Source organism: Xiphophorus maculatus, chromosome 11, assembly GCF_002775205.1.
Source record: "Xiphophorus maculatus strain JP 163 A chromosome 11, X_maculatus-5.0-male, whole genome shotgun sequence".
Classification (NCBI taxonomy): domain Eukaryota; kingdom Metazoa; phylum Chordata; class Actinopteri; order Cyprinodontiformes; family Poeciliidae; genus Xiphophorus; species Xiphophorus maculatus.
Genome location: NC_036453.1, coordinates 31,322,578 through 31,336,171, shown reverse-complemented (window position 1 = coordinate 31,336,171; position 13,594 = coordinate 31,322,578). Strand labels below are relative to the sequence as shown.

The 13,594-nt window shown below is 35.4% G+C and overlaps 1 protein-coding gene across 1 annotated transcript; it reads right to left on the bottom strand.

Annotated features, from left to right (window-relative positions):
• Window positions 1-949: 949 nt before the first annotated feature.
• Window positions 950-13,416, bottom strand: LOC102219274 (septin-5-like). The gene is made up of 13 exons (XM_014474529.2): window positions 11,639-13,416; window positions 11,292-11,317; window positions 9,655-10,020; window positions 8,445-8,541; window positions 7,429-7,515; window positions 7,214-7,337; window positions 6,250-6,384; window positions 6,031-6,148; window positions 5,280-5,381; window positions 5,103-5,199; window positions 4,348-4,510; window positions 4,124-4,226; window positions 950-3,159 (listed from the first exon to the last, which is right to left on the bottom strand). The coding sequence occupies exons 1-13, from the start codon at window positions 11,682-11,684 to the stop codon at window positions 3,088-3,090; spliced, it is 1,536 nt and encodes a 511-aa protein (XP_014330015.1). The 5' UTR covers window positions 11,685-13,416; the 3' UTR covers window positions 950-3,087.
• Window positions 13,417-13,594: the final 178 nt, after the last annotated feature.

The following is a 13,594-nucleotide window of genomic DNA, read 5'->3' as shown; positions in this document are numbered from 1 at the left end:
TACACTTTGATAGAATTGGGCAGAATACATACGAAACTACAGAAAAAGGTTATAAGGAGTGGAAAAATAAAAGAATTCTGACTTTAGTCTCGTGATGTCAAAAATCATAATTCTGAGAATTTTGATTCTTTCCCAGAAATCAGAATTTTTTTTTCTTAGAATTTTGACTTTTTTTCTTTTTTCTCCGATTTCTCTTTGTTCTCAGAATTTTGACTTTCTCCCCCTCAGAATTCTGACTTTTGATCTTAGAAGATTAAAGTCAGAATAATTCAGGTAAATTCTGGGAAAAAGTCAAAATTCAGAGAAAAAACATTCTGATTTTTTTTTCTGTGGTGCTAATCCTCTTCCATTGAAAACTGCTTTCATTTAATTGATCAAATATTATTTAAACATACAACTGTTATTTACAAGGTTCTATTTATATGACTCTCTGGGCCACATAAAACTTCATGGCGGGACAGATTTGGCACTTGTGGCTTAAAACAAGCTCCTGTATCTTGCTGAAACATTACTTCTAAGTCTGTTTTATCCTACTTTAGTTATAATAAGATATCTGCACTTAAGTTAGACAAAAGTATTTGGTAAGATTTGGTGTTTCTGCAGTGCATGGTGGATCTCCTCCTTTACTCCTCTGCAGTTTCCCTGCTTTACGTCTGTAAATGTGATTATATGTTTTATATATTCTCTGCTCTACTTAACCCTGCTGTACCTGTAGCATGGCTGTTTGTTGGTTGTGCAGTTTGCCCCGTGCATGATGGTCTGTGTATGTGTGTGAGTGTGTGTGTGTGTGTGTAGCTGTTAGCAGGTTATTTTTTTACACAGATTTATGAGACGAGCCTGTTTGAATGCTATTGTGCGTGCCTATACTCAGTTTCCCTGAACACTGTGACAACTCTGGCTAAACACGTACTTGGAGTGAATGGAGGAGAAAACGACTTCTGGGTTGTTGTTGTTTTAATACTTTTCATTTTGAGTTGGACTGCGATGCTGAGCGGAAAAAAAAAAAAAGCCTGTTGATCTTTTCTGGGTAAAATAATATTGTCTATAACTGAAATTGAGTTTTGTAATATTTGTACGTATGGAAGTTTTGTAACTTGTGATCGTACGCATGTTTCAGCATATGAGTGTATGCATCTTAAATGCTTGTTTTCTTTTGGTTTTGTTTTGCATGTAGGTTGCAGTTTAGTTCCTTTGTTTTAAAAATGATCTTTTAATGTTTCTTTTCGGGACCATGTACAATACTGTATAACGTGGGCAGAATCCTGGACCTCATGCTACATTGATATTATATATAAAATATAAAAAACATGTTTTCCCTATGGAGAAAGTTTAAGTTATATATTGCCTGTACACTTTGGGCTGCCTTTTAGATCTAACTGTCCACTGTTGAAAATAACCATAATGAAAATGAATAAAACATATTAATGAAGAATTATGCTGATGGAAAAATAAAGGTTCTTAATAAATCTTATTACATTTACAACACATTGGTCTGTTTGTTTTTGTGGTTTAAAATTTTATTGTTTTTCTGACCTTACAAAACAAACATTAACATAAAAAACTGACATAAAACAATGTAATAAAAATTTTAAAAATCCAACATCACGCTGACCACAAATGGTGGGTAATGCTAAGGAAGAAGAAGTTCAGGAATATAATGACAGTACAAAAATAAAGCAGGAGAAGAAGAAACCAACATGACAAGGCTGTACTACAAAACAAATTAACAGTGTTTAACTCTTTATCACAAATGCTTGTTTTCGCCTGTTTGCAAGATAACTCTTTTTGTAACTGAAGCCATATTTTCCTGCAACTATCTTTATATTTTTAAATTAATCCACATCATCTGTGTATTTTGCATGAAATCCTAAAGAGTAAAACCAGGAGAAACCATCATCACTGTTGTTCTACCTGTTCTCTCTCAGAGGAGTTTTAGGTTTTGTTGAAGAGCAAACACCGCTATGTTGAACTTGAGTCGTAGTACAGCTCTCTGCAAACTGGTTTACCTCTGGGTCATTGCATCATGCTGCATCAGTTTTGCACCAAATAATGAGTCAGAGCATTAATTTTCCCCAGAGGAAATAAAAACGGAGCTAGGGGAGGCGGTTCCTCACTGTAATCCTGATAAGTATAAAAAAGGACATAAGAAGTAAAATAGATGCTAACAATGATGAGAGAAAATCAATTTGTCCTCTTGAATTTTCTATAAATTGTTTTTTATTGGTAATTTCAACATTTTTATGGTCAAAATCGCTGGATTTACGCATTTCTTTTTGAAATACATGAAAGACCAGGTAATGCAGTGCAGTACTGTACCTCACCTCTGGGGGCGCTGTACCACACAAATGTCTGTCTATGTCGCCAGTGTACTTGTTTAAATAAATATTTTTCTACGAATATTGACGTTCTGCGGTCTGTTTGATATGTTTAATTAACGTGGGTGTTATATTTAGTCTTACTGTTTGGCCATAAATGCGCAGTGAAAATGCGCATGGTGAAGCAGAAAGTACCGTGCCTTACTGATAGGGGGCAGTGCTGAGCCACACAGACACAACGGGCAACATGGCTCTTCTTCTACGAAATTGAAAAGACTGAAAACAGACGGAACAGAACCGTTCAAGGCTGGCAGGTTTTTAAAAATGAAAGAAAAGTTGGAAACGAGGACTTTTTTTGTTTAACGACATAATGAGAAAGATGTTTGTGGAGAAGGATAGGTAATATAAAATAAAGGTAAGATCGTACACGATTTTTACGATATCTTCATCAGAAAATAGGGAGGTCAGCCAAAGAATTTTTTTAATGTCGCCTTATTAAATATTCTTTGCCTCTATATTGTTAGAAGCTTTAATAAGCTTTGGTTAAAATGAAAATATAGCTGCTATATTGGATTTTGGACTCACCGCACAACACTGTTTGAACAGCATGCAACCAGCTCTCTTGATATGAACATAAACCAATGCTTGAGTTGTCACACAGTTGTTGTTCCTTCTCTGCGAAGATGCACTGAAACATTTTGGTCCATATTTTTGAAAGCTCTCACTTGAACTTGTCGAAATGGCCGGTTTGCAGAAGATTGAGTCTGTTTGCTCAGCAGGTGCCTCTCTGGCTCTGCTGCATCTGCTCCTGAATCCTCTCCAGCACCTCCTGCATCTTTCTCAGCTGAAAGAAGAGCAGAAGGAAATCAGTGGCAGATTGATTACTTCACCTAAGTACAACAAATATGGGCTCCTATGTGACGTCACGTGCGTAAGATCCCTGCTGGAGGGCAAAAAGCTGCTAGCCAAGCATGATTAGCATTGGTTTTAGCAGTTAAATTGTCAATATAACACGCTAAATCTTAAAGGCACACCTGATATAAAAAAAAGAAAAAGGGACGCAGTCCTTTGCTACATTATTACAACCAGATAACAAGGTCAGGAACAAGTTTTATTTAAGAAAAAAATAACTTAAGTGGTTAAGTTTTGCTAGCTTGACTTTGACAACTGTAACAAGTAGATGTGATGTGGAATTCGGTGTGTTTCGGTTCAGATAGAAAGTATAAAAGGCGAAATAAACACCAACTCTGACCGATCATCAGTGGAACAGGTATTTAAATGATCAACCGCCTGTGAGATTAGCTATTAGCATCAGCTAATCTACCACGGCTGTGTTAGCATAGCTAATAACAGCGGTAGCTATCTACAACAGCGATCACTTATTAATAATCGCAAAATAAACATCAAGCCTAAAAACATTAAACTGTTACGCACTTAATGTGCTGTTCTTTTTGTAGGAAAGGCTTTACTGCTTTTTTTGGTGGCGTTGTTGTCCGTTGCTATGACAACGTGTTTGCGTAGCGTAGCCGACACAGAGAGCGAGAAAAAAAAACGTGTTTTTGAGTTGTTCTTCAACGGGTTTTATGCGTTATTTTCTCCTTTCCTGTGGCGCACTGCACCAAATTAATAATACCTACATCTACAGGTGTCATTTAGTTAACGGAATTATTATACCGCCCGAGAGCGGCTACAGATGGCATGTAAAAGAATAGCCTTTTTCCCTCCAGTGATGTGCGCATGCGCGAAATTTCCGGACATAAACAATAGCATGCAGGGAATCCATATAATTGAGAGAGGAGGAAACACACTTCTTCATCTTTCTCGAAAATCTGTCTCTCCATCTCGGTGTCAACTGCTGCGAGTGGAAGAGGAAAGTCCACCTCGCTTCCTTCGCGATGCTTCTCCCGTAAACTGAAACAGACACGCAACAAGAACAAAAATGTTTTTCCACGACAGCCCCATTCATCAATAACTCCTTATTAGTTTGCTGCATGAATTTCTCCACGCTGACAGGAGTCCTGGCTCCGCCTACCTGCGTTTCCTCTCCTGCACCATCATGCGGGTCATGCTCTGGATGCACTGTGCCCGGTAGTTTTCGTAGTGGATCTCTCGCGTCACGTCCTTCAGGTCCTGCATGTGCGTCCTCACCAGCATGTTCCTCAGCATCAGGAAGTCTGAGTGGACCGGGTTCTCAACTACAACGATTAGTGTCACAAAACAGAATGCATAAAAATATGTTTTATTAAGAAAATAAGCTTTTTAAACGATTTAAAGGTGATTTGAAGGTGGTTTTATACACATCTTTTTTAAAACAAAACTGAAACATCTTACCAAGTATTTTTGTCTAGTTTCTAGTGCAAAACTTAGATTTGACCTTTCAGCAAGAAATAGGAGCTTGTTTTAAGTAAATAACTCCTTAATATTGATGAAAATGTACTAGCTCCATTATTTCACAAATAACATGGAAGTGAGTTTTTCTTATTTAAAGTTTACTAAGATATTTGCTCTAAAAAAACTAGACAAAAAACACTTGACAACATATTGTGTTTACATGTAGTAATATGTAGGATGGGTGTTTGTACAGTTTGTTCACCAAGATGCTTTGGGGAAATTGTGCTGGGAAGAAAAGCTGATCTGCAATCAATAAAAATCAGGTTTGCTACACGGTTCTCAGTTTTCTTCGGTGTGGATGAACAAATTAAATAGAATCCCTTCAAAAAAACTCAACACATTGAGGTTCCATGGGTGTAAAGTGACAAAATGCCAAACAGTGTATTTGTTTCGTACCTTCTACCACACCCCAGGGATAGGAACGACCTCTGAACCTTCTGCCTTTGCTGTCCACCTGGATGTTGCTCCCGATTACAGCAAACGGTATGCTGTCCTGCAAGCAGAGGTCAAAATGTCAAACTGTTGGAGCCTGTGAGGATGAGATGCCACTTTTATCTAATTTCCAGGTCAAACCTTGAGGATCTGTTCCTGTCTTTGGAAGTCTTCGTCCTCATCTGAGTCGCACTCTGGAAACTGGTAGATGTTAATCCCAAACTGCTTGATCTCGTCCCTCATCTGAAACAGAAGAAAACTATCATGATGGAAGAGGAATAAATAATGATCAGAGGTGGGTAAAGTACCCATAAATTGTACTAAAGTAACAGTAGTACTACTGATAACTAGAGTAACTGATCAAATTATCAATCATTTAATATTTAAAAATGACATCATCAGACGTACCAAAATATTAAGTGGAAATTTTGGTATTTTAAGGACGAAAATGGCAATAATTTATACAAGTAAAAACCAATAACAAAATCAGACAAAAGAAAATTTTTCCAAATCAGTTACTTTCAATATAAAACTTATAAACTTTAAAAAAATCTGCAGGTGTGCGTCTGAGTCTGGTGAGTTTTTGGTTAAAACATGTTTGTTCTTCATTCCGTGGGTCCAGAATGCAGAAATTTTACTAAAGTAAAAGTAGCAATACATCATAATAAAATACTTAAGTAAAAGAAAAAAGTAGCAAAAATACTCCTAAAAGTACATTTAAAAAAGAAACAGTTACTCAAGTAAATGTAATTGAGTAAATTTAACTAGTTACTGACCATGATGAAGAAATAAACTGTTCAATCAGTTTTTAATGTTACAAGGTTAATAGTTACATCCTGGATTATTTTTAGGTTTGAGTAAAGAAAACTACTGAATTTATAAATTATTGTACCTTTAATTTCTTGCTGTGGACTTCTGCTTGTGTCAGGCTATCGGCTTTGGCCAATAAAGGAATAATGTTGACTTTTTCATGCAAAGCCTTCATGCACTCCACGTCGATTGGCCTTAAACTGACAGCAGAGGCAAAACAAAACATGATTAAACTCTGAACATGTTGCATGGATGCAGCTGAGGCTGTAAAACATCTTTAGATGCAGAAGTAGGAATGTACCCATGGCCAAAAGGAGAGATGAAGTAGAGCAGGCAGTGGACTCTGTTGTCCTGAATGTTCTTCCTGTTCAGCCCGCTCTCATCTCTGAAATACTGCTCGAACTGCTGGTCAATGTAGTCTTCTACGTGCTTCCAGCTGATGCAAACACATAAAATATCTGTGATTAGAGCAGCAAACCTACAGGAGATGTTTTTAATGCAAGCAGTTTCACGATTATTTATTTTATACGCACTCCGTGATACAAAGTGACGTTTAACAAACCTGTCAAAATTTAGCATAAGCAACAAAATAGTTTTTAAAGTATTTGTATAATTATAATATAATGCAGAGAAAGGAAAATAAATACATAACTGGAAAATAAATGAGGAAAAAAGTAAGAAAAATATCAAATAAATCATATGGTTATTTTAGCTGATTGTTTTTCATTATTCACTGCAAAAATACAAAATCTTAGCAAGTATTTTTGGTCTAGTTTATAGTGGAAGTATCTTAGTACACTTAATATAAGGCAAAACCAACTCTTAATTAACTTGTCAGCAAGATATAAGAGCTTGTTTAGAGTCAATAATTTCTTAATATTAATAAAAAAGTTCTAGTTCCCTTGGCAGATTATTTCACTTATAAGATATTTTCCCCATGTTATCAGTGAAATAATCTATCAGTGGATCTGTTACTTTTTCATCAATATTAAGTAATTATTTACTTAAAACAAGCTCATACATTTTACTGAAATGTTACCTATGAGTTAGTTTTGTCTTACTACAAATGAAGATATTTGTTCAAAATTACTTGCTAATATTCTGTGTTTTTGCATTCTGGTAAATATATGTTTTAATGAGATTACATTTGTATATATGTGTGATTAATGTAGATTTTTGCAGGTGAGGTCTTGGATATTTAGGTGCTTATTAATGTTTTTGTTCGGGCTGCAGCAGTGTGATGTTGTTTTAACATGTCCGCTCACCTTGCTGTGTTGTTGACAGCATCTCCGAAGCCTGGCGTGTCTATGATGGAGAGCCTCAGTTTGATCCCTTTCTCCTCGATGCCGATGGTGTGCTTGATGATGTCGACCGTTTGACTGATCCGCTCTGCAGATTAGCCAAAGGTAGCAATGCATGCAGAGTTAAAAACTCTGTAAGAAGAACTGAATGGTTGGATAAATGATGAAGGTGAACTCACCCTCAGCGTTGGGAACTTTTCTGTCTCTGTAGAGGTCAGTGAGGAACAAACTGTTTATTAGTGTGGATTTGCCGAGTCCAGTCTCTCCTACAATAACAGGAACACACATTCCTCTATGTCACTTTAAAAATACTCAAATCAGACCACATCACATCTTCCTTATTATTATTTTTTATTAAGTAAAAAATAACTGCAATTTAATCTGTTTTGGGACAGATTATATGAGGTTTTCGTCCACAAGATTGGAATCATTAGCATAATTATTTATTTATTTTCAAGCTTTTACTCCCAAACTGATATTTACAAACTGAATATTTGACTTTCAAATTAAAAATTTAGTTTGGAAGCTAAATATGTTGTCATCTCCGTATGTGCTTTCCGGTTTCACCATTTTTCTCTCCAAATGTATTGATAGTTATGACCTAAAACTTCACTATTAGTTTTGTCAGACAACGAAAAATTAAGGAGTTTTTCCAAGAGTGCATTTAAAAACTGTAGCGAATGTTATGGCAGAAAATGAGAGTTATTAAAAAATAAAAGCCAAAATAATCCAGAAGAAAATCCAAAACAAAAGATGTGGAACCAAAGTCATAGAGGTCAACACAAAGCTGGACAAACTAAATGTTTTCTGAACAAACGTCTCCAAGTCAGATAAGACAAACATTGATATTCTGACCAAGAATACTGGGGCAGCTGTTGAGCACGGTGGTGGTAGAATCATGCTGTGGACTGTTTTTCTTCCAGAGCCACTTATACATTTTACAAAGCTGATAAATAAATGATTAAGATGAAGAACTGCCTGCAATTTTTTCAACTTTAACTTGAAGCAACAGCTGTGTGTCAAAACACTGACACAACAATCCCAAAGCCACATCAACACTGAAGTAAAATCAAGGCACCAGAGGAAAAAAGTGGATCAGATAAATCGATAAAAGTAAAAAATGATGGAAACTTCTGACTGGAACTGCCTTGTGTTATTCTAGCTGAACAATTAGGTTATTTTTTAAAATATTCACCTGCCACCATCAGCGTAAAGGTGAATCCTTTCTTCACCGTCTTTCTGTGAACCTGGCTGGGCAACGTAGCAAAACCCACGTACTCCTTGTCCTGATCCTGCAGAACGAAGATATGAACGTCATATTAATGCTCAGCATATCCACATTTCAGCATCATGAAGCAACCAGTTACTGCTGTGGCCTTCAACAAGCCCAACTCCATGAATCTGTGACAATTAATCACACATAGTAAATGATGCTTTAAGACAACAACAGGAGTGAGGCGTCCATTTGTGAAGTTATACAATAAAAAATTAGTTAATTTTTTTAAGTCACATTTTCACCATGTTAATCATATATTTATAAATATCAGCATTCTTAACAAAATATTTAATTAGCAAGTTTAATATTTTTGCGAACTAAATATTTAGCTTATAAATTCAAAAATTAGTTAGCAAGTTAAATATTTACGTCTGAGCTAAATATTTGGAGAATAAGTATGTAAATATTTAGCTGGATGTTTCACATTAGTGATTTATTTTAACTATTTAGTATTTACAAACTAAATATGTAACGTGTTAATTGAAAATTTTGTTTAGTTAACATGGTTAAAATGCTACTGAAAATGAACACCCACATTTTTTTCTTTTTCACAGGCTAAATAAACCAAATTATTGCTGTTAATCTTTTACAGTAAACTGGCAAATATTAAACATTTATGTAAAATATTTAAATATTAAACTTAATATTTAATGTTTAGTTAGGTAACTAAATATTTAGATCCCAACTAAACGTTTACGTATGAGCTAAATAGTTAATTTTCAAACTAAATATTTATTTTCCAAAGTGAGTATTTAGCTTAGATCTAAATATTTAGTTTGCTAACTAAGCATTTAATTTCAAAGCTAAATATTTAGTTTGCAAGCAAAGTATTTAGCTTATTAGTTAAATATTTAGTTTGGAACTCTGACATTTATAAATGTATGAATAACATGGTGAAAATATGATCTTGAAAAATGAACACCCACATTTTTTTCTCTGACAGGCTAAATAAAACAAATGATTGCCGTTAATTTTTTACTGTGTAACTTTACAAACGACCAGAGTGAATAAAGGAAGGAAACTCTTCAGTTTACACAAATGTGTGGTGAGAAAGTGTGAAGAGCTGCACAATAATAGTAAAGGCTTGAGAGAGCAAAGTTAGAGCTCAAAGTCGTCAAACCAAACCTACCTCTGGAGAGTCGTACGGGTCAAAATGTCCCCAGGGACTGCGCGGCCGTGAGGCCGGGCTCAGAGGAGAGTCCAGAGAAACCTGAGAGACAAGCTGCCTCTTCAACGGGAGAATCTGTGACGAGTCCCGTCCTGCGTGACTGGGCCGGGGCGGGACGGTCGGAGAACCGGCAGGGCGAACTGGACGGGATGGAGGGGGCGTTCCTGGATACCCGGGCAGCTTCCCGTTGGCTGCAGTCGGAGGTTCTTCTACATCCAAGCGGTCTTGGTTCTGTGACTTCTCAGCTGAATGAGACACAGGAGGTAGATCCCTCATGGCGTAGGGGAACTGTATGTCTGCCTGGTCTTCGATGGAAAGACTGGACAACTGGGACAAAATGTCACAAAGTTTGTTTCTTTTCTTGTACAGTCTACTGCTAAGATTTCATCATAATAATAGGGAAACAAGTACATCCACTACTGTCAGTGAAAAACCTCCCAGTGAATAAATAGCTAAATGTGAAAATGTTACACTGCAACACAAATAACTCATTTAGAAGTATCACGGCGGTTACTCCTAGCAACGGTCATCTCCTAGCAACGGTCATCTATCATTGGTGGAGCGATACTGACCCCAACTGGGAACTATTTCAAACTGTGACTGGCGCTGAAAATTAAATGTGAAAACACATCTGCAAAAACAAAATCTTACAAAGTAATTTTGGTCTAGTTTCCAGTGAATATGTCTTAGTTCACTTGAAGTAAGGTAAAACTTACTTACAAGTAACTTTTCAGCATGATAAAGGAGCTTGTTTTAAGTAAATAATTACTTAGTATTGACGAAAAAGTACTAGTTCCATTGGCAGATTATTTCACTTATAACAAGTCATTTTCCTCATAAGTGAAATAATCTGCCAATGGAACAAGTACTTCTATAAAATTATTGACAAATTTACAAATTATTCAAATTTACAAATAATTTCAGCAAGCTCCTAGATCTTGCTAAAAAGTTATGAATTAGTTTTGTCTTATTTTACGTGTTCTAAAATATTTCCACTAGAAACTAGTGGAAATATTTTTACATAATTTTTTTTTTGTAAATATAATCCTGTAGGTATGGAAACAGACTGATAAAGGGTCTACTGATCTTCACCTGCACTGTTTGATTACACTGTTTTTTCTCTGATTAGATCTGACCAGTGATCCCATTATAACGTTAAAAGGAACTCATCCATCTGTCAGGGCAAGAGGACAAAAACCTCCCTGAAGTTCAGGGTCAGCCAGGTCAAACTACAACCTGTGAAGAGCATCTTTATATAAGTCATTATTTATCAGGACAGCCTCAAACATCAACTGATTTTATACTCCCACCCTGAACGCAACATCATCTACTCTATGATAAAATCTGAGCCAACTATTAGGCCTACTGTCCTACTGACTTGGTCTAATGACAGAGAAGTGCAACTCACAGAGCTGCAGGTCTGATCAGGGTTCATCTGCCATCCCTCTACCTGTCACCTCTAATTACCCAGAAAGCTCCTCAGCACCAGGCTTAACCCAGCTTCTAATACTCTAACAGGGTGGGGGTTGGAGAATTACCTCCTAAACACACAAGCACACACACTAACAAACACAAGTGTATTTTAAAGACAGTCCTACCTGCTTTTCTGAAAAAGACGTAGCTTCTTTGAACAAGGACAGCAGCACATTAAAACATTAGTGTAAAGGAGAAAATAAGTTGCTAAAAGGAATATATGAAAATAAATGAGTATGGTTAATGCGGCATAACGTAAACATAAAGCTGGCAATTTAAATAAATAATTAAGATTATAATAAACAAACGTTAAATAGCACAAGAAACGTTTGTACAGACTCTTGACGGTGCTTAGCATGAATATTTCAGGGTGATTCATTTGTAGTTTAAATAGTGAAGTTATTTCCTCACTGCCTAAAACTTTAATAAAACAGAAAGACATGCTAGAAATATGTAAATGTTATGGACTTACCTTTTTTATTGCTACGGAATCTGATCGGAGAGGACATGTGCTCCATGGTGTGACCTGAGTCCAAACTGACCCCAGATCGGCGACATGCGGCGCCCGGCTGCCAGAGCGCCTGCCAGTATGGCAAGCCATTGCATATTTATTCATTGGTCTGTATAACAAGCCACCTGCATATATTATCTAATATACTTGATCTTAATTTTTGTCCACTCTTTTGCAATTATACCACAATAATTAGCTACTTGGTTGCACTCAGAGGGAGCTTAGCTAAATCCAGAAATATTTGCAATTTCAAACAGTAAGAACATCATTTTCATAGTAAATTATAGGACTACCAGATCTCTGGATATTGGTTGGGTTTTTGATCAAACGTGAATCAAATAAAAGTGTTGGAACCTTTTTAATTGGCTGTTTTTATTTTAAAGCTACTGAAGTAAAACAGTTGCTTGATATAAACAGAATCAGGTATAGCTAAATTAGATATTAATTTACAATATTTTTTGTAATAGTTTTAATAAACTTATTGTCTTTAATTGCTTAATCAGAGAAGCTTGCCAGACTCATTTGTCCCTCATCTTTTAACGATCACATTATAAATGTATTTTCTTAACTACTTCTCATCCACTACCTAACTAAATCAAAATGTTGTTGAGAAAATAAATATTCACTTGTTAAATCCTGAATCAACTAATTGATCAATAAAATATACTTTTTGTTTGCCAGCTCCCAGACTTCTCTCCATTTTGATTGGTCGGTCAGAGGTCAAAGGTAAAACTGATAACCTCAGCGCCTGAGCATAACGAGCTTGGTACTGCTTCGCTGAATCTGTTTTTTATGGTAATAATTTCAAATTTATAAAATATAGACTGCGTTAAATAACTCTTTCTTGGTTTTTATTTGCCTTTTTAGTCAATTTTAGCCGTTTTAATGTTTGCGCTGTAAGCTAGAAGGTAAGCTAGCATCTAGCCAGCTAGCATAAACATTTTTTAAATCTAGCTCAAACATTTCGCATTATTTAGTTCGTTTACTTAGCTAGAGAAACATATTTTGAAGTGACGTTTTCTGTTGTTACTATCTGTCTTTTGACTAAAATTAAGCTTTGTGCTGTATGAGACAAGTTGCTATGTAGCATTAGCCACCGCCTGATGTGGAGGTGGGTTAAAAACAAAAAGAAAAACGGCCAGCTAAAATACCCAAAACTTCAGGAACCATCATTTTAAATGTCATTATTTAGTATTTAATATTGAAGATGTTAAATACATGAATATTATTAATGTATAATTTTAAAACCAGGGCAAATATTATTTACAATCATACTTTATGCCCCGCACTGCCTCAGAAGGAAAAGTTATTATGTAAAAAGTAACTCAGAAATTAAAATATATTGTAATTGTAAAAACTAGTAAAATGTCGATATTACAGCTTGTGTTTATAGGAAATGAGTGAAACAGTTTGGAGCACAATGTGATATTTTCTGGAAAAATGTTGTTGCAAAATTTAGCTGTAAATATGATCGGAAAATGTAAATCACAGTTGTTGTTTTTTTTACCAATTCAGTTAATCTCAAATATTTTTTTTTAACAAGTTTGAAGAAGAATATTCTTTGTTGAAATTGTAGAGACATTATAATGTAAAAAAAAAAAATCTGCATTTTGGTAGTTTGGTTTTGACAATATCTACAAATGCTTTATTTTGAGGTAGAGATGCAGCCAACAGTTTTTTGTTTTTACATGTCTGACCTGGTGATTTTATGTTTATTTGTACTCAAAATAGTGTGTTAATTGATTTGTTTTTAAACCAAAAGTTGTGAGAGGCATTAGTTTAAAAAATAACCATATTGAGTATTTTAAAACAGTTGAGTCATGACATAAACACTGATTAGTTTTTAGCAATTTGCAGCAGCGTTATTTTTAAAGCATTTTTTTGAATCACCCTACTCAGTGACTTTACTTGTTAATT

What these genes read in the sequence shown, in the direction of transcription:
- LOC102219274 (XM_014474529.2), bottom strand. Translation starts at nt 11,684, where the DNA reads ATGGAGCACATGTCCTCTCCGATCAGATTCCGTAGCAATAAAAAAG. An exon ending in CGTCTTTTTCAGAAAAGCAG is followed by an intron (nt 10,021 to 11,291) that starts GTAGGACTGTCT and finishes ATTTTGTCCCAG; the next exon opens with TTGTCCAGTCTTTCCATCGA. An exon ending in CTTTACGCTGATGGTGGCAG is followed by an intron (nt 7,516 to 8,444) that starts GTGAATATTTTA and finishes CTGTTATTGTAG; the next exon opens with GAGAGACTGGACTCGGCAAA.